General features: G+C 37.7%; 1 protein-coding gene across 1 annotated transcript; it reads left to right on the top strand.

Moving 5' to 3' along the window:
- The first annotated feature begins 263 nt into the window (after positions 1-263).
- Positions 264-21216, top strand: LOC138151983 (zinc finger protein 184-like). The gene is made up of 8 exons (XM_069075596.1): positions 264-1058; positions 1995-2195; positions 6209-6276; positions 9823-9911; positions 10334-10460; positions 14884-14994; positions 15851-16422; positions 16582-21216. The coding sequence occupies exons 4-8, from the start codon at positions 9879-9881 to the stop codon at positions 17521-17523; spliced, it is 1785 nt and encodes a 594-aa protein (XP_068931697.1). The 5' UTR covers positions 264-1058; positions 1995-2195; positions 6209-6276; positions 9823-9878; the 3' UTR covers positions 17524-21216.
- Positions 21217-21624: the final 408 nt, after the last annotated feature.

Here is a 21624-nt window from a genome sequence, read left to right as displayed (position 1 = left end):
TTTCTGGGCCTTGGTTTCTTTCTCTAAAATGACAGGTCCGGCCCTCAGGGGAGGGGGGAGGTAACACCTCCAGCGCCCCCGACCCCCCCACAGCCCAGCGCCCTAGCCAGGCGGGTGGACTCTGGGACTCCATTTCCCAGACTGCACAGGGCCGCGCTGCCTCATTTCCCAGAATTCCTCTCGAGGCTGGCCAGACCGCCTCGAGTGTGGCAAGGAAGCTGCCGGAAGAAATCTGGGACTCATCCTTCAGGGAGGGTCTGCGCATGCGTAGTTCCGGATTAGCCCCAGCGCTCCGAGAGAAGCGATTTGCACAGGGTCACACAGGATTAGCACCCAGATCTTCAGACCCCTAGTGCAGTCTCTGCCCCATAGGACGAAGAATCCTCCCTGCTCCCCTTTTCCGAACAAAAGCCTAGCGCCCATCCCTACCCCCCAGCCCCGTGACAGTTGTTCTATTAGCTGGGCACAGTGGAGAGGAGCAGTGGAGGAGGGAGTGGGGGAAGCGCGGTCCAGGCTGAGGAGTGGGGAGGGAAAGAGCAGAGAGACGGGGAAGCAGGGAGGTGGGGGAGGGTAAGGGGGAGGGCTTGTAGCTGCTGTGGGGAGGGCGCGGGAAGCTTGTTTGGAGGCAGAACCCGGGGGTGTAGCTTGCAGTTAGCTCAGGCCCCTCGTGACCGGTTCTGATGAGGCAGGAGGCCGAAGTGGCGGTGACCCTGGACTGGCGTCCGCCTTGTTGTCAGGGAATCTGGGGGGTCGTAGAGCTGGAGGGCACCTTTCTCCTTTAGAGGTTATCCAATGGATTCCAAGCATGAGGTGTGAGGATTCCTTATTACGTTTCTGGCCAGTGGCCAGCCAACATCGACCTTAAAGGTGGCTCCCCGAGGAGGCATCCCATTACAGTGTGGGGAAGCTCCAATTATTAGAAAGTTTTCTCGCTCTGTTGAGCCAACATTTACCTCCCTGTAATTTCCACCTTTTTCCACAGAACTATCCTCTTGGAATTGGAAGGGGCCTTCCGTCTCAAGTTATATCTGAATAGGAATCCTCTCTGTACCATCACAGTAAGTGGTTATCTCGCCGTTACATGAACAGCTGGTAATAATAGCTAGCGTTTTTCCATATAACCCTTTTAAGTTTGTGCCACACGTAGATTTGATAAGCATGCCAGATATTATTATTATTATTATTATTAGAGCTAACATTTATATAGCATTTTAAGGTTTGCAGAGTACTTTACAAATATTTTCTCATTTTATTCTCACAATGACCCTGGGAAGTAGGTGCTAGCATTCTCCCCAATTTATTGGTGAAACAGGCAGGCCGAGGTTAAATGACTTAGCAAGGGTCAGAAGCCGGGAAGCCTCTGAAGCTGAATGTGAACTTTACTCTAGGTCCAGTTCTCTATCCACTCTGCCACCTAGTGGCCTCTAAAGGGGTACACACTATTCCAAGGCAGCCCATTAAACTTGGGGTAATTCTGTTACTAAGGAAATCTGTGCAAAGTGAAATAAACAGAACAGAAAACTAATGTACACTATGACAACAAAATAAATGGAAACAACAACAACAAAACAGCTGAAATGAAATTATAATGAGTACCTTTCTCATTAAAGAAAAGTTACGATACTCCCCCCTGCTTCTTTGTAGATGTATAGGAGCAGTGATGTAAAACATTGCATATCATATCAGACTTTTTCCTATGTTAGTTTGGCTAACCTTTTTCTTTCATTTAAAAAAAACTCTTTTATTATAAAGAATGGTTCTCTGAGAGGGAGTGGACAGAGAAACAATAGGAAATGTAGCTGCCGTGGAAACAAGGTATAAATAAAAATTTATTTAAAAAAAGAGAGAGAAGCTAAATCTGTGTCTCTGAAACTTCCACCCTTTGTTCCTATTTCTACCCCCTTGGACCATGCAGAACAAATTTATATCCTCTTTAACATGACAGCCCATTGCTATTGAAGATAGCATTTATGTTTTCTCTATATCTTCTCCAGAATAAATATTCCAGTTTCTTCAGTCAGTCTTAACATCATTTTGGGGAATATACTCTTTTTTCCTGTAATTGATGTGGATTGGAGGTGGCAAGTCAAGGAATTATAAAGTTAAAGAGTAAAATGAATGGTCATCATCAATGTTGAAAAGTGTGGAGAATGATTGCAGGATGAAGATATAGGCAAGAGGCCAGTGTTACAATGGTAAGAGCACTGAGGTTTCTATCTCAACTGCCATTTTATATCAGTCTGACCTGGAACAACTCACTTAAATTCTCTGACCCTCATTTTCCTCAGTTGACCAACCTGATAGGGCTATTACAAGGATCATATAAGATGGTAAAAAGCAAGAGGTAAGATATTTAGTGAATATTAAATGCAGTCTATGAACGTGAAATGGGTTATAACAGTAGTGACAATTGAAGAAGGTAGAATAGACAGATCATATGGATTTCTAAAGCTGACACTCCCTCTTCCCTTCTCCCCCTCCACATAATCCCCACCATTCCTGGATTTCCTCACATGACTATACCTTCTTAATGTGTAGTAAGTACTCTGTTACCCTTCTTCCCCCTTTACCTGTCCTGTTTCTTTTGAATAAAGTATGACCATCCAGAACCATAATTCAGTCATGGGTTTCATTTCATCAAATCTCAGTGATTCTTAAGAGGTCTAATTTTCTTTATTTGTCATAGATTTTACTACTGGCTCTTTTCCTGGATTTTGGTTTCTGGTGAATTTCTGGGTGTCTTTTCTGCTAGTCTTCCTTCTTTGTGGCTACTCTATAGAGGATCTAACTTGGAGGGTATGTCTAGGCAGTCTCCTCACCTCCCAATCCTTTTTAAGTTTAAAGTTCTGTGCATTGTATTTGTATGACACTTGGCAAATACATTCTTACTTCCAATTTTAGGTGTGCTCGGTTTCTGGCCCAGAATCTGTTAACCTGTATCATAGAACATGATCGAGAAATTCAAGTCACTTTCTTGGATACTATCTTCTTAGCCATCACTTCCCAAATTAATTTCTCTCTTAATCCCTTGCCTTTATTAGTAACTGTGTCCTTATGGTCTCCAGTTTTTCTTGCCTAGAATTTCATAATTGTTGGCCATACTTTTTGTGTTCCTTCTCAGATTATCATTTATATTCACATTGATCACAAGAAATGGTTAGTTGTCATTTGTCTTGATAAGTCATGGGAGGTTCTCTGTTATATCTTGGTATGTGCCCCATGAAGACAATAGACATCATTCTTTTTATCAAGATGACAAAAAGCTGCCATGGTACCTCTGATTAGGGAATTACCAACTACTATCACTGTTCTTCCTCTGTCTCTTACAGTATAATCTCTCACTTGATAACTTCCATGACTCCAGTATATTATTCTTGGAAGGACAAGCAGCTTCTTCCTTAAAGCTCTCTCTTCAGGGGTGGCCAGGTGTCTCAGCGAGTAAGAGCACCAGCTCCAGTGTTGGGATGACCTGGATCAAATCCGGGCTCAGATACTCAGCACCACACCCAGAAATAACTGGCTGTGTAACCTTGAGCAAGTTACTTAACCCCTATTGCTTTAAAAAAAAAAAAAGCTCTCTCTTCTTCTTCAGCAGAACCTATTTGTAAGCTGTAATTTGACAAATGCTATTTTCCCTTCACTTTGATCTCTCTGCATCACTCTTCCATTTCCCATTACCTTAACAAGAATAAACTCTCCCTTCTGGTACCTCAGAACTCCCTCTCTATTTTCCCCCCAGTTGAAACCTTACTTTTATATTCCTTTAGCCATACTCCCTAAAAACCTGGAGCATAGTAAAGCATTTAGACCCTTCACCTTTGGCTAAGGGGCACTCTGGAGAACACTGGGCCTGGAGTCAGGAAGACTCTTGAGAGTTCAAATGTAGGGCATGTCCCTTAACCTCTGTCTGCCTCAGTTTCCTCATGTGTAAACTGGGGATAATAAGAACACCCATCTTACCAGGGTGGTTGCAATGAGATAGTAATTGTAAAGGGTTCAGCACAAGGTCTGGCACATAGTAGGCACTGTATAAATATTATTATTATTATCCTCCAGTAGGGAAACCAGTATATGATTGGAATACAGCTATTGTCTACAGACTAGGACAGAAAAAACGTGGCATCCTCTATGCAAGTCATTGTACAATTTCCCCTACTTTCTATAATGTTTGAGATTTTTAGTATTGTCTTTTAAAAAACCAGTGCTGTCAAACTCTAATAGGAGATTCCTACAGGCCACATATTGACTTAGAAAACCACAAATTAGCATCTGTGTTGCATTTTCATTTTTAAAAAACATTTTCGCATTACATTTTAATCTGATTTGGGCTTCACTGGGGAGTTTTGGGGGCTGCTCAGGGTCAGTTGCCAAGAGTTTGACACCTCTTTCTTAAAACTACTTCTGGATGTTTATACCTTGACCCTAATAAAATCTGGCTCAAACTTTTACAATTAATTATTAATTGTTTAAAAGTTAAAACTTTTTACCACCAATTTGAACCATCCACAATCCACTCAATCAATTTACTCAACCCTTTATTTGTTCCACTTATCTTACCTTGCAAGACAAACCAACTACCTTCACTTTTTCCTTCTATATCCTTTTTCATTGTCCTTGATCTTGCTTCTTTTACAACCAGGAAAAAACAGCCCTTGCTTTCTGTTATTTTTTTTTTTTTTGCTTTTTGGAGGGCAGTTGGGGTTAAGTGACTTGCCCAAGGTCACATGGCTAGTTTTTGTGTTTAGTGTTTGAGGCTGGATCTGAACTCAGGTCCTCCTGACTCCAGGGCTGATGCTCTATTCACTGTAGCACCTAGCCGCCTCAGTCCTTGCATTCTGATATCAGATTAAGGTCTACTTTCTTTTCCTGGGCCTAAAGAAATAGCGCTCCTTCAAATTTTCCTCATTTTTTCCCCAAATTTTGTCAAATTTCTCCAAATTAAATCTCAGACCCCTCTAAACTTTCAAACCTAGTCCACTCTACCCCACCCTCTCTAAATCCCTACATGATTTTCTTCTTTTTCTTATTGAGTTCAAATCTTTCTGTCTTCCACTAATCCTATAGAAGCCAGATTTTCATAAAATATGTATCTGGTTAGCTGCTGTAAATTTTCATTGCTTTTATGTTAGTTATTTTGTTAGGTGTTAGGGGAATTATGAGGATGAGTGAGCAAGTGACTTCTAGGAGTTTATACGTTAACTGCAACAAACATGCACATTCTTTATAAGTTGTTGCTTATAGTAAATTATTATCTGCTCATATCTTTAAGAATCAGAGGAAATTGGGTGGATTCAGATTACTAGGGGTTAAGGAAGAAATAAACTGTGAGGAAATGGAGATAAGGTATAACCACCCATTGCAGGGGTTTGACTGTGAAAGGAGCTAAAGAGTTAGGGTATAGTCAGGTTTTAGACTCTTGGTCTCATATATAGTAGAATTACATTTTTGGTTGAATTCCAAAGTAATTCTGTAAGCTGAAAATTAAAGATAGTTAAAATTACCTTAAAATGCCTCATATTCAGTATGTTATCTTTAAAATTCTTGGCTATAAAGGGACTAGGGTATCTTTTAAAGAAGGTATTATCAGGTGTTAGATGGGCCTGAGGTTGTTGTTATAAAAAAATGGAATGTAATATTTATGTTTTAAAGTATCCACAAGAGAAGAAGCATGGACCAGGATTTCTATTGAAATAAAAGAAAATAAAAACAGGTAAAACCTAGCTGGCAGGAAAACTGAAGAATAGGAAAAAATATTCCTGTAAGGGCTTTACACATCAGTTTTATTATAATAGAGGGTGTTTATACCACTATTCAACTGTATTCTTCTTCCTACTTCATGAGGCATGTAAGTACACAGGACAGTAAAAAGGAAGATGAGAGGATGTCTATCTACTATTCTAAGTAGAAATGAATATCTGCTAGTCTAAGCAGAATGATAAAATACGTGAAAAAGGAGAGGGTCTAGGATCACACTCATGGAGAGGAGATATTCACACGACAAGAGACATACTCTGTGAGCAGCATACACTGAAAGTGACAGAGGAACAACTGATTCATGTCTCTTACACCATACTCTATCTGTAATATATACTTATTGATTAGAATGGTAGAGGAAATGACCTATATTATTTTATTATATTATTGTTCCCTTTCCCCCCACCCCCCAGCAGCTTCTCCATTCTTCTGACTGATTTTTTCTATTCCTTAGCAATGGCAGACCTTACCAGAACCTACAGTGATCCTGCTTATGGTTCAAGAGAGTTGACTTTATGCCAGGTAGATTATGCTTCTCCCCCCTCCCTTCCTTTATACAAAAGGCTGAGACCATGCAGTATGAATTTGTTACATATTTCCATTTTCATCTCAGTGATCCTACATTTGCTGACTATACCTTTCCTTTCTGTATCAGAAGAAAAAGTAATCTTTAAAAGTGACTTATTTATCCCTGGATACCATGCCTTTCACACTTTTCTAACAACATTTCAACATGATTATCTCTTCACTAATATTTTTTTTTCTTTTTGAAGGGGGGAGGGCAGGGCAATTGGGGTTAAGTGACTTGCCCAAGGCCACATGGCTAGGAAATGTTCAGTGTCTGAGGCCGAATTTGAAATCAGGTCCTCCTGACTCCAGGGCCAGTGCTGTACTCACTGTACCGCCTAGCTGCCCCCTCCCTAAGATTTTTAATACTTATATCTCTATAGGCTTATTCTTTCTGTTATTAGACATTCCAACTCTCCTCTGCCCCAGAATAAAAAGAAAAAACTCACTGAATTGAGTCCATCTCTTAGCTGTGCCTTTTGAACCTTAAATCTTGACTTTACAGAGTTGCATTTGACTGCTGATCAGAAGAAATCTATTTTTAGGACCCTAAATCTAATCTAGATACACCCATTATACTCTGACATAGTTTAAATATCAGGAAGGAGCAATGCCTTGACAGACACTTCAGGAGCTCTGATCTTAGACTGAAGCCTAAGGTTTTCACAGAACAGACAGGGCCTATTGCTCTCAGTATTAGTATAATGTCTGACCATTCTGTTAGGGACTTAGGTGGGAACATATCATCCTGAGAACAGTGAGGATGTAATGACCCTTATTGGAGAATCTGACGCAAATGCTTACAGACAGAAGAGAAAATGATAAAAATAAATGAAAAATCAGGGAGAAGAAAGTCAGCCTTGCTCTGATACCAGAGAGCAAGGACTGTTTTTCCCATTCTTCTTATCCACAGTGGTTAGCATGGTGCCTGACACATACTGTTTGTTGTTCAATCACATCTAACTCTTGACCATGTTGGACCATATTGTCCACAGGGTTTTCTTGACAATGATCCTGGAGTGATTTGCCATTTCCTTCTCCACTGGATTAAGGCAGACAGAGGTTAAGTGATTTGCCCAGGGTCACACAGCTAGTAAGTGTGTGAGGCCAGATTTGAACTCAGATCTTCCTAAATCCAGGCCCAGTGCTCTATCCACTGAGCCACCTACCTGATACATAGTTGGTGCTTAAGAAATGATTGTTGACTGGCTGGCTATCAGGGCAGTCCACTGATTGAGCATATTTGAGGCTTCAGAATAAGGCTGTTATAAGTCTTCTAGTTCACCCTACCCTCTTTCAATTTCACTATATATAACCGCACACATTTGGAAGCTATGATTGGAGGAGAGCACCATCTATTGGCCATTCCTATTAAGAACACTATTCACTTTTTCCTTGCACTCTCAAAAACATATCCAAGGAGGTCCCTCTATAGCAGGCTATGTGCTTAACCTGGGATCCATGAACTTGTTTTTAAAATATTTTTATAATTGTTTTAAAATAATTGGTTTTCTTGGTTATTCAGTGTATTTTATGCACTTAAAAACATTATTCTGAAAACTAGAGGTCTAAAATGCTGTTTCAGTCTTAAATCTTTGTTTTTGAGAATTGGAGTTAATGATGTAGTAAGAATTGCATGTCTGACATTGAATATTTCACATGCTTTCCCATGTCCTTTCTCCAATGTCCCCTAACATCAACTTTGTGAGGTATTTTATTAAGAAGTAATGAAGTCATTTTTCATGACTGATTTGTGGACTCATTCTCATTTCTTTATATTGGTGGTGCAGTAGATAGAACCCTGGAATTAGAGTCAGGAAGACCCTAGCTCATATCTGGCCTTAGACACTAGCTTTGTAACTGTGGGCAAGTCACTTCACCTCTGTTGGCCTCAGTCTCCTCCTCTATAAAATGGCTATGATATAATAGCACCTACTTTCCTGGGTTATTGTGAGGATAAAATGAGAGAGTATTTTAAATGGCTTAACACAGCCTGTCATCTAGTCAGACTTGAATGAATGCTTGTTATTATCATCATTATTACAATTATTAGTCATATAAAATATTGAGATAGATAGCAAGTTAGAGGCTAAGTGAATAGTCAGAAGCAGAGCTAGAAAATTCAGGTTTCTTTATTCCTATTTTTGTGCAGGGTTTAGGGGAGAAAGTACAGGAAGTCAGAGCACTTGAGCTCATGTTACTAATTACCATTTTTTTTACACTGGGCAGGCAAATCACTTAACTTCTCTGGGCCTCAGTTTCTTCATCTGTAAAATGAAGGTTTGGACAAGATGGTATCTAAAGTCTCTTCTAGTTCTAAATCTACAATTTTGTTATCCAGGTTGCCCCTCTTCTACTAATGTCTTCTATCTGTAAAACATAACATTTCTCTGTTCCTTATTATTTGCTTTCTCCTCTGATGAAGCTACCTCATATAACAGACAAGGTCTCTTATCTCCATGTCACTACTTCTATAGTACTGGTCCCCACTAAGAGAAAGTATCAGAGTAGAGAACATTCATTACAATGTTTATATATATATATACATATACATACATACATACATATGTATCTTAATGAAGAAGAACTAGATTTTTGGTTTCTGGAGGGGAAACAGCTGAGCAGAGAAACTCAGTTTCCATGATGAGGAAAAGAATGTTCTAGCAAGTGAAAAGATATCTCATATAAGAAGATATCTACATATAAGATACATATATTATATACATATACATATATATCCCCACTAAGAGAAAGCATCAGAGTAGAGAACATTCAGTACAATGTTTATATATGTATATATAATATTATTATGTATATATTATGTATATTATATGCATATATGTATATATTGCATATATAATCATTGTAATGAATGTTCTCTACTCTGATGCTTTCTCATATATTACATATGTATATATATGTATACAATATTATTATGTATATGTTATGTATATTATATACATATATGTATATATTGTGTATATTATTTACATATATAAACATTGTAATGAATGTTCTCTACTCTGATGCTTTCTCATATATTATATATATATAAACATTGTAATGACTGTTCTCTACTCTGATGCTTTCTCTTAGTGGGGACCAGTACTATAGAAGTAGTGACATGGAGATAAGAGACCTTGTCTGTTATATGAGGTAGCTTCATCAGAGGAGAAAGCAAATAATAAGGAACAGAGAAATGTTATGTTCCAGATCACAGATGTTGAGCTGTTTATTCAAACAAGGTTTCCTGACTCAGAAACAGCCATTTGTTTCTTGCAATATCCTAAAAGTATATTGAAGAGAGAGAAGATTCTGGGGAGCAATGCCTGAGGTCTTCTCTCCTGATCCTTGGAAGGAGAGGAGCTGCTTTGTCCATGTTCTTTCTGATTTCCTCTTTGAAGGGTATTAAAGATGGGGTTTAGAGACTTTTTAACCTGGTCACTCTGGGAACCCCAGGACATTGCTTTTCTCCCTCATATTGCCTTTTTCCTTCCCCAGCCTGTGCTCTTGAGATGCAGCCTCTTCTCTAAGTGGGTTGTGCAGACTTGGAAGCCATGGCCACCTTGTTCCTCACAGCCAAGTGCCAGGTGAATTGACCTTCCTCACTCTTTCCTGAGATATCTTCTCACTTGCTAGAACATTCTTTTCCTCATCATGGAACCTGAGTTTCTCTGCTCAGCTGTTTCCCCTCCAGAAACCAAAAATCTAGTTCTTCATTAAGAAATTAGGCCCATCCTGGTAGATGTGGACCATCATAAGAAATATCCTTTACTCTTGTGTTTTTCTTCAGTGGGTTCCTATTCTATAGCTATGGTAACGTGGGATCAAGACCTTTTTTTGACAGGTCATATGCTTATACCCCCTTTCACATTCTATAGTATTCAGATGCCTCAAAGTTATCAGAATCACTCTATCTCTCCATTTAGTCCCTCCAAGTGCTCTTATTTTCATACTTTCCCATTAGGTAGGAAGAGTTTTATGGGTGAGCAAGAATGTGTTTGTATTTCAGGAATCAGTGACATTCAAGGATGTAGCTGTAAACTTCACCCAGAAGGAATGGGGGCAGCTGAACCCTATTCAGAGGAACCTGTACAAGGATGTGATGCTGGAGAACTACAGAAACCTCATCTCATTGGGTAAGGATGGCTTCTCCCTGGGCTTCAGAATCTATCTTAAATTAAGGAAATTCTCTTCTCTGCTAAACACTGTAGTAGTGAATGCAGAGCTGGGACTGGATTTATTTATGTCTCACTGTGGCTGTGTGTCTAAAGGATAGTCATGTAACAGATACCTGTAGGAACTGCTTTGAAACAGCAGTGTTGGCCGTGTAACTCTGAAGGTGAGCATGAAGTCCTATTGTTTACTCTGGGACCAGGTGAAGGGTGGGGTCCTGGAGAGGATGAGGACCTCAAGAGGTCTGAATGCATCCAGAATAAGATCAGGAAGAAGAGCTGCAAGACAGATGCCATGGATTTAGAAGTAGTAATTAAAGGCCGGAGAGAGATATCAGGGAGAGTCACAGGATAATTATAATTATTCGGAAGTTCTTCCTCACATCAAACCTAAATGTGCTTCTCAGCATTTTCTACCCATTACTCCTAGTTCTGCCCCCGCCACCACACACAAAAAATCTAATCCCTTTTCAACATTACAGTCGTTCAATTACTTGAAGGCAGTGACCACAGCCTTCTCTAAGTCTTTTCTTCTTTAGGTTAAATATCCTCAGTTCCTTCATTTGGTCCCTCTACGGTGTGTTCTCAAAGCCCTCCATCATCCTGATCACTCTCTTCTGGATTCATTCCAACTTATCAATGTCCTTCTTAAAATGTGGTGCTCAGAACCAAACATAGTTCTTCATATGTGATTTGATCAGAATAGAGGAAAGCAGTATTAAAACCTCCCAGTGTAGTAAAGTATAAAATTCTTGTAGTTAGAGTTTTGTTTTATTTTTGTCTTTGTAGTCACAGGACTTAACACAGTAACTGGTACAGAATATTAATACATAAATAATGGAATATGGATTGGGCACTGCCTTTGGAAAAAAAATTTGTTGACATATTTTGGTTTGATATCACTTGTATTTCCCAATATATACCTCCTTCCAACCCAGAGAGTCATTTCTTGTCACAGAAATAAAAAAACACCATCCCTTTTTAATATCACAGTTTTTTTGTCTGCTTTATCAATCATACTATTGATTCAATATTGAACTTGAAGTACACTAAAACCATAGATTTTTTTCATACAAACCACAGTCTAACCATACTTTACCAGCTTGTATTCATGAAATTAATTTTTTTAACCCATGGGTAAGACTTTACATTGACTCTTATTAAATTTCATCTTCCTAGATGTAACTTAATGCTCAAGATGTTTTTGGATCTTGTTAAACAGTATGTTAGCTACTCTTCCTAACTTTGTGTTACTAGCAAATTTGATAAACATACCATTTGTACTTATCTTCAGGTCACTGAGAAAAATACTAAATAGCCTGGGGCCAAACACAGATCCTTGGGGCACTCCACTAGAGACAACTTTTCAAGATGATATCAGATCCTTTGGGTTTAGCTATTTAAGCCAATTTTGAATCATCCTAACTATATTGTCATTTCTATAAAGTGAGACAAGGTTATCTATATCTTGTCCACAAGTATATAGTAAGATTTTACCAAGTATTTTGTTAAAGTTTAGGTAAACTATATCTATAGTATTTTCCAATTTTGCAATATAGTAAACCTATCAAAAAATAAGTGAAGTTAGTCATGACCTGTTTTTCATGAAGTTGTATGTATTTTCTGAATACTCACTATCTGTTGTTTTTATAATTCTGTCTAGAATTTTCCCAAGAATCAAAATTAAGTTTACTGGCCTGTAGTTTGCATACTCCAATCTCTTGCCTTTTTTGGAATCCTGTGGCCTTCCTTCCTTTCTATATGATATTTCAAAAATCAGTGAGTGTCTCAGCAATCCCAATCCAGTTTTTTCAGTACTCTAGGATGTAGTTGGTTCATGTCCAATGATTTGAACTCATCAAGGATAGCTAGGTATTACCACAACCCTTCTTCTCCTGGGAATCAACTTCACCTCTCTATTAGCAATTTTTGTTCCCTTATTTCCAGCCCAAAGATACTTCTTGTCAGAAAATACAGAAGCAAAAAAGAAAAAGAAAGTTGAGCAGCTCTGCCTTCTCTCTATCATTCAATGTCATTATCTCATATTTTTCTAAACAGTGGTCCTATTCTCTTTTGATCCTCTCTTCCCCAGTATAGCTTTAAAAAAAAATTTTTGTTATCTTTCGCTTTCCTTGCCAGCCTTTGCTCATTCTGACTGTTTTCATCTTTCTTCTTCATCCTCTTGTTACTAGATGTCTTCTTCTGTAATGTATTTTCAAAAATCTAAGTAATTAATTCTTCATGCATTTATAATGGTCTCTTTAAACATTTCTCCTTTTCCTTATCAGAATTGGTTTTTTTTATGTCTTCAAAATTTCATTCTTGAAAAGTTCCTAAACAGACTTCCTGTATAGAATTTTAGGAGCCTACCTTTCCTTTCTGTGAACACTTTGAAATCTGTTCTCCCCAAATCTAGGTTATATGTCATGCTCTGCCTGGCTTACCTTCAGAAATTCTAATATGGAATGATCACTTCTCTCAATGTTCCTATCATTTCCATTCCAGCCTCTAATTCCTTCTTATTAGTGAGAAAAGAATATAGAATAAACATTTTCCTTGTTAGTTCTTATCCTGTTTGGTAGATGCAGTTATCATTGAAGTTGTTAACTTCAGCATCAAGAAGTTGTTAGCTGCTCTGTTTTTGCTAGAAACTGCAACAGACATTTGGATGATTGGAGTGTCCTAACACTATTATATTATGCCTCGATTTTAGGCTTGTTCCCTGTTCTCTGAACTCAATTATCTCCACTTTTGGTCTAGATAATCTGTAGGATATTCTGATGACAATTTTGCTTCTTTTTTTTACTTCTGTTGATATTTTTGTAATATTTTTATAACTATATTTAGTACCTCTAATTCCTGGATTTCCTCATATGAATGTCTCTTTTTAATACACAATACTGTTATACTCTCTGAGATGGGAGTAGTATCCTAACCCACTGTATCTGTGAAAGTCAAGCTAGTTTTTTCCTTAAAAGGTATTAAAACCTTAGAGACTTAATTGGCTCAGTTTAGGTTGTTGACATTATTTCACGGTTGCCTGAGTACAAAACAGCCACAAGAAGAAGCAAGTACTCTCTGTTGCTTGGCTGGTGGATCACCATGAGCAATTAAGAGGCAAGGGAGTTTTGATGAGCTGAATCAAATCATGGAGACTTGATGCATGTCCTTGCTGAATATCTTTTACCTGCTATAGCTAAATAAATTTCCTTTTGTTAACTGTTAAATGGCCTACATGAGTGTTTCATTTCATTCAGAGGTCAGACTTAAAACTACCAGGGTATTGTTCTAAGTCAGGCACACTCCTTTTTTAGACTGTCCTTTCTTGAAAAAGGTATACTCTTCTTGAGGAATAATCCAGTCACGTTCCTGTTCTTCCAAAACTCAGTGTTATTTATGATGTCGGTTCAACCTCCTTGTGTCAGTTCAGGGGTTCTTAATATGGTCTCCACAAAACCACAAGGGTCCATGGATAAATATCATAGCATCTCTTAACTTGGATATGAAAAAAATTACATCTTCATCTCAATATAATTTATTTCCTTTGTAATCCTATGTGTTTTATTTTATACATTTAAAAACATTATTCTGAGAAGCTGTTCACAAATTTTACCAGATTGCCAAAGAGGGGTTCTTACAAGAAAGGTTAAGAACCCCTCTGTTAGGTTCTTCATTCACCTTGCTATCCTTATTTTGTGCATGCTTGTATAGATATCTGAGGTGCTATGGATTTTATTGCTTGCTCTTTTCTTGGATTTTTTCTCCACTGAATTTCTGGATATCTCTACTTCTATTTTTTCCCTTAGGTTATAGCTATTTCATGGTTTGATAAGTATCCATAAGCATTTTTCTTTCTCACTCTTCCTTTTCAGTTTAAAACCCTTTTGACTAGATTGACAGGATACCAGTTAAATACATTATTACTACAACTTGTTGGGTACACTCCATTCCTAGCTATTCAGTAGCTATTGAATTTCCAGAGAATGAGTCTTGATCCAAGAAAACAGGAAAGAATAAATCCATATTTGTTAGTGTCGCTGGGCAGTGTCATACCACTGTGGATTCTGCTCAAATCAGAGTATATGAAGAGGAGGTGTGGTTTTCTGGGTGTCCTCAATGTATCAATATCAGCTTCCTGGGAGTTTTGATGAAAAAAGCTCAGTCTTATCTTAATGACAAAATTCTAAGCCCCTTATGACCTCTGTAAGGGAAAAAGTATTCCTAGAGGGCACAGATAGCTTGAGTATTACTGGAAAGATTGGCAACTGATAAAATGCTAATGACTGTATATGAGGGTGGGTTCATATCAAAGGATTAGAGACTAACTTTTGGGACATTGGTGTACCCTGCTAAGACCACTGTGTTTAATATCCTTCTCCATAAACAGGATTTTCCATTTCTAAACCTGATGTGATCTTCAAATTGGAGCAAGGGAAAGACCCATGGATATTTAGCCTTAAGAGATCTGAAAAGGAAGACATGCCAAAAAATTCTCTGGGTAAGTAAGAACCAAACATATGATATATATTGGATGTAACAGCATTTTAATGAGAGGAAGATCTCCTCAGCACTCAAGGCCCATAGACCCAAGCAGGAAAGCTCTCTTCCTACTTCCTTTTTTGGTGGGAAGAGTATGCCATCTTTTCTTCAGTTGTGATTCCTCTGGTTTCCTTTTCATATACACACATGTGCACGTATGCATATATATATATATCTATATACACATATACACAAAATGATCTTTCAGTAAATAAAGAAGGGGGAGTCTCTGAAAAGAATGAGAAGGTGGTAAAGGTTAAATATATGGCAAAGGATACAAATGTATATAAATACTTGTGTATATATATATATCATATATATCTACATGTCAACATATCTATATCTAGCTACTAAATACTTAATTATTACCATCTTCTCTTCTTTCTAGGGATACCTTCCTCTACCCCTTCTTTACTCAATGAAAGATCATTTTCCTAGATCCTATCCCATCTCTTTATTTATACTTTGCTATTCCTACTCATCATATTCTCCTCTACTTAGTATAAAACCCTGGTAATCCTTGTTTTCTGCTTACTTTCCTTAGTGACCAAAAACCACTCCTTCCATTTCTGTCATCTGCTCACTTCTTTTCTCCCACTTTTTAACTTTTCCTCAGATTATAAGGTTATTTTTGAGAGGTGAAAATTGTGTGTACATGTGTGTGTCTTTGTGTGTATACATACACACACACATATATAGTTCTTGTGGAAATTATTTTGTTTTATTGTATTGTATCTTCCCTTCCCCCACAAAAAACCATTTTATTTTCTTACCTTATAGAGAATAGATTGCATTTATTTTTCCTTTGGTTTCAGATTGGGAGAGTAGGCCTAAAACCAAGGTGTCAGCTCCAAAGAAGAATATTTCTGAAAAAGAATCTTTTGAGACATTAATGGAAAGACTCAGAAAGGATCATCTAGATACTGCATTTGCAAGAGTTTATATACCTGAGGGCAGATTGGAGAGGCAGAGGGAAAATTTAAAAGAGGATAGTTGGAATAAATTCCTTTTCCATGAGATCAATTTCAAACAATTATCAGTCAGCTTTCCAGAAAATTCTACTAAGGAGAGAAGTCTTGAATGTAAAGAATGTGGGAAAAAATTCTTTGAACACCTATCTCTTACTCGACATCAAAGAATTCATAATGGAGAGAAGCACTATAGATGTACTGAATGTGGAAAAGCCTTCTCTAAACATTCATCCTTAATTGAACATGAGAGAATTCATACTGGAGAGAAGCCCTATGAATGTGATGAATGTGGGAAGGCCTTTCGACAAAAAGGCACACTTATTCTACATCAGCTAATACATACTGGAGAGAAACCTTATGAATGTAAAGAATGTCAGAAATCTTTTAGTCTTAGAAGTAGCTTTTTGAGACACCAGGTAACTCACACAGAAGAAAGTCTTTACAAGTGCATTGAATGTGGAAAAACCTTCATTAATTTCTCATCTCTTAGTCACCATCAGAGAAGTCATAATGAGAAGAACCCTTATGAACGTGGAAAAGTCTTCTTTGACTGATCATCCATTACTCAACATCAGAGATCTCACAAAGGAGAGAAACATTATGAATGTAATGAATGTAGAAAAGTCTTTTCTGCACATTCATCTCTTACTGAACATGAGAGAATTCATACTGGAGAGAAGCCCTATGAATGTGATGAATGCGGTAAAGCCTTTGTTAATTGTTCATCCCTCAGTAGGCATCAGAGAATTCATACTGGGGAGAGTCCTTATAAATGTAACGAATGTGGGAAAGCTTTTGGACAGAAAGGTACACTTAATCTACATTTGCTAACACATACTGGAGAGAAGCCCTATGAATGTAGTGAATGTGGGAAAACTTTCAGCCATAGGAGTAGTTTTTTGAGACATCAGATTATTCACACAGGAGAAAGTCCCTACAAATGTGGGGAGTGTGGGAAAGCCTTCATTAACTGCTCATCTCTTTGTCGACATCAAAGGATTCATACTGGTGAGAATCCTTATGAATGTAAAGAATGTGGAAAAGCCTTCCGACAAAAAGGTACTCTTACTCTTCATCAGATAACACATAATGGAAAAAAGCCCTATGAATGTAATCATTGTAAAAAAGCCTTCTTGAAACATTCATCCCTTATTCAACATCAGAAAATTCATGCTGGAGAGAATCATTATGAATGTAATGAATGTAGCAAAACCTTCTCCAACTACTCAGCTCTTAAACAACATCAGAATATACGTTATGGAGAGAAGTCCTACAAATATGTTCCATGTAGGGAAGACTTCTTTGATTTCTCATCCCTTACTCAATATCAGGAAACTCATAAGGGCAAGAATCATTATGAATATAATGAATGTGGAAAAGCCTACTCTAAACATTCATCCTTTCATGAACTTGAGAGTATTCATATAGGAGAGAAACCCTATGAATGTGGCAAATGTGGCAAAGCCTTCAACTCCAAAAGTAGCTTTATGGCACATCAAATGATTCACAGAGGATAAAATCCTTATGCATGTGATAAATGTGGGAAAACCTTTTTTTTACCAAAAATCTATTAATTGACACCAGAAAATTCATACTACACTGAGGCCCTACGACTGTGATAAATGTGGGAAAGCCTTCCTTGACTGCTCAACTCTTACTCAACATCAGAGGACTCGTACTGGAGAAAAGCCCTATAAGTGTAATAAATGTTGGAAAGCTTTTAGCCATAGAAGTAGCTTTTGGAGACATCAGCTAACTCATACAGCAGAAAGTCCCCATAAATGCAATGAATGTGGAAAAACCTTCTTTGACCGCTCATCTCTTACTTGACGTCAGAGAATTCGTGCTGGAGAGAAGCCCTATAAATGTAATAACTGTGGAAAAGCCTTCCTTAAACATTCATCCCTTACTGTACATGAGAGAATTCATACTGGTGAAAAACCTTACAAATGTGAAAAATGTGGGAAAGCTTTCTTTATGGCCTCTTCTCTTACTCGACATAAAAAAATTCATACTAGTTAATCCAAATGAATATAATATGGTAAATCCTTTAACCATCCCATGTTATAATAAGATAATTCATATTAGAAAGAAATTTTAATCATATGGCTGTGTGGATAAATACTCAGTAGCATAGTTGTTAGACAGCATCATTGATGTTATGCCAGGAGAAACTTAAGCCATACTTTTAATATCAGTCACTTTTTAAAACTTCAGATTGATAGATAAGACAAGACACCCCAAAATATTTTAAATTACTCCCATATTAAAGTATCCAAAACTGATGGTGCTTCTTACTTTTATTCAATTTCTATCCCTTTGCCACCAGCCTTTTTGGGTAAATGATCTCTGTTGTGAACCTGGCCTCGGGTACCTTAAATACAAAATGTATCTCAAGAACCCTATTTTTCCCAAAGCTGGCAGGCCCATGCTCCTGTTAGGCTTCAACCCTTGGGGTTCACAAATGCTTAAAGGGAGGACTTTTAGGAAATTGCGGGGAGAGGCTGTAAAATAGCATATTTTCTCAATCTCTGCCTCAACAATAGCATCATAGACAACAAAAGGAGAAGCAGGGCTACCAGAAATATTCATAAAAAATTGTTTTCAGAAAAGGAATACTAATGAAATGGGCAAATAAAAGTTCCAGTGTGATAAATACTATTTATATTTTGTTGATTTATTAGCATTGTTCTAGTCCTGTTTTTCTCCCAATTATACATTTCCTGAGTAGGTTTTTTGTGCCACTTCTCTTGTGTGGAAATATACTGCTGCCCAACTGTTGCTAGCATGTGTCTCTTTAAAGAAGCTGGGACCAAAAAAGGAAAATGTTATGGTTCAAAACCAGCCACAGAAGCAAAGCTGAAATTATTGCAAGATATCACATTAAGTACTCTAAAGAAAGTAAAAGATGTAATGAAATTAGCAAAAATATCATGAAGCTAAAGAACAGTGAACACTAAGGACTTTCAGGGTAAAGTGATGGTGAAAACAGCCTGGAAACTCCCATGGCAAATGTATGTAAAACAATGGATTCTCTGAGAAACAGAATAGTTATGCTGGAGGACAAAATGATAGAATAGAAAAACAAACCTAGGGACGGCTAGGTGGCGCAGTGAATAGAGCATTGGCCCTGGAGTCTGGAGGACCTGAGTTCAAATTTGGCCTCAGACACTTGACACTAGCCATGTGACCTTGGGCAAGTCATTTAACCCCAATTGCCCTGTCCTCCCCCCCTCCAAAAAAAAAAAGCAAAAAAAAATTTTGAAAAACAAACCCAGAAAAGTACCCAACTCAAAAAATGTCTGGAAACAATGCAAACAGATGTTATAGATCTGGAAGACAACACAGAAAGATAGCTTTTGAGTTCTCTGAAACCTGAAGGAGGGAAGAATTTGACAATTATATGACAGAAAATAAAATGTCTGAAATGCTGAAAACAAAGGTCAAGCTGCAGATCAAAATAATCAGGACAAATCAGAGAAAGGAAGTAAAGACCAAATAAGGAGAAAGCATCTTCCACCTAATCTTTCTCTTCTGCCTCCTTGTTGATTGGAGGTGCACTGGGTTCCTAAAGGTTATGCCAGCAGAGTTCTGGAAGGTTTTACACCAAGCTGTAAAACTACTAGTATGGTTCTGATCCTGTCATTGCACAGAACAATGAAATAGGTGCTTTGTCATTCACAGAGCAAGGAGACCAAAGCTTCTTGTGAAGACCATCCACTAAGGTGTTTAAAGGAGTTGTGATCTGCATTGGAAGAGAGATTACCTACACTGACAAATTCATAGATTCCTGACAGGGAATTAGTGTGCATATATTTAATATAAATGTAGGTATACATATATACTGACAAAAAGTATAACTTCTTGTTTTGGATCCAAGTCAGTTTCTTAACATCTGTTTACCAAGATAATCCAGAGTGGTAACCAAAGACACATAACAGATTAGTGTTTGATAAATGGAAGTCCACAAAGAAGGGCTTCCTGAATAATTTGGGGAAAGAATTAATTATTCAATGCATAATGGCAGCTAGGTGGCACAGTGGATAATGTACGGGGCCTGGAGTCAGGAAGATTTGAGTTTGAATATGACCTCAGACACTTAATAGCCATGTGACCCTGGGCAAATCAGTCCTTTACCTCAGTTTCCTCAACTGTAAAATGGGTATCATAGCATCTAACTCTCAGGATTGTTGTGAAGATAAAATGCAATATCATTTGTAAAATGCTTAGTACAGTGCCAGGCACATGTGTTTAATAAATCTTTTTTACCTTCCCCCTCTTCCCTCCAATTACATTTGTAAGGGAACATGTATAACAGTATGACAAAAAAGGATTGAATCCACATCTTACAAAGTGTTTACTTCAATGCTTATACTTCAGTGGATCTGTGATCTTACTGATGTGTTTATTCACTCTATTTTTGCAGACCACAATTCATTCACCCTTTCTCATCTTGTGAAATTTTGACCCTTGTTTTCTCATAACTTTTACAGAGGATCTACTCAGTGTGCCAGAAACTTTCCCATAGGTTTTTTCTTTTTAAATATTCTGTGGGTTCCAGTGCAACACTTTGGTTGTTTTGTTGATTTATTTGTACTGCTCTGGTGTACCTTCTTTTCTGTTTCAGGGATAGGGCCTATTCTGTATATGTGAAGTCATATACCAATCCAATATACTGGCTTTCTAACTGTATGAGACTGGACAATCAGCATTTGTCATGCAGTTAGATTTTCCTGTATGGATCATTTGAGTTCATGAATCTCATTGAGCAGGTCCTTCAATATTTGGGGGTTTGGTATATTCCATCCACAAACACAAGCATCCTCAGATTTCACTATTTATTTGAAGTCAAACTTGGGGGAATGACTTACCATTTCTGAGACTGAGTTTCTTCATCTGCATATCAAAGGGGTTGAATGAGGTGACCTTCAAGTTCTCTTATAGGCTTATACTGCTTTTCCATTTGAATTCTACATAAGGCATCCTTCTTGACACTGGAGCCCACACATGTCACTGTTCAATTCTTGGGCAATAATCTGACAATCATTGAACTGAGTTATTTCTCTGGTTGCTTTTATTAATTCTTGGATGATTGTAACATGTATGAGACTCCTTGTTTGAGGTAAGACTTTAATGTGGCATTTTGTTTTGCCAAGTAAATGATTTTTTGTAATCAACAAGCAATAAATAGCAGAATCTGTTGTACAGTTCATTCTAACCAAAAAGATGTGGTCAGTTGTAGAAAACTGTAAAAGCCTGCCTGTTCCTTTTTTCAAATTATCATCAGGGATACCTTCACTGTGCGTATAGATCATCTCCTTAGATTGTATAGACGTGAGAAAGGCATATGGTTGGGTAGTTATGCTTATCCTCCTGATCATCTTTTCTGGTAAAAAAAAATATTAAGTGATTTCTCCCCCACTCTTTTGCTCCCTATTTAGAAAGTGATTCCTCATTAATGGTAGCTAATATTTATATAGCTCTTTAAGGTTTATGGAAGTACTTTATACCTCACTTCATTTTAACCCTATTTAACCCTGTGAGAAAGGTATAACAGGTATTATCCCCATTTTATAGATGAGCAAAACGAATCTCAGGTAAAGTGATTTGTCCATAGC

This window comes from Petaurus breviceps, unplaced genomic scaffold (genome assembly GCF_028583685.1).
Source record: "Petaurus breviceps papuanus isolate PSGF00001 unplaced genomic scaffold, PetGlider_PUasm1.0 90919, whole genome shotgun sequence".
Lineage (NCBI taxonomy): Eukaryota > Metazoa > Chordata > Mammalia > Diprotodontia > Petauridae > Petaurus > Petaurus breviceps.
Note: the sequence above shows the minus strand (reverse complement) of the source record. Positions and strands in the feature narration are given on the sequence as shown.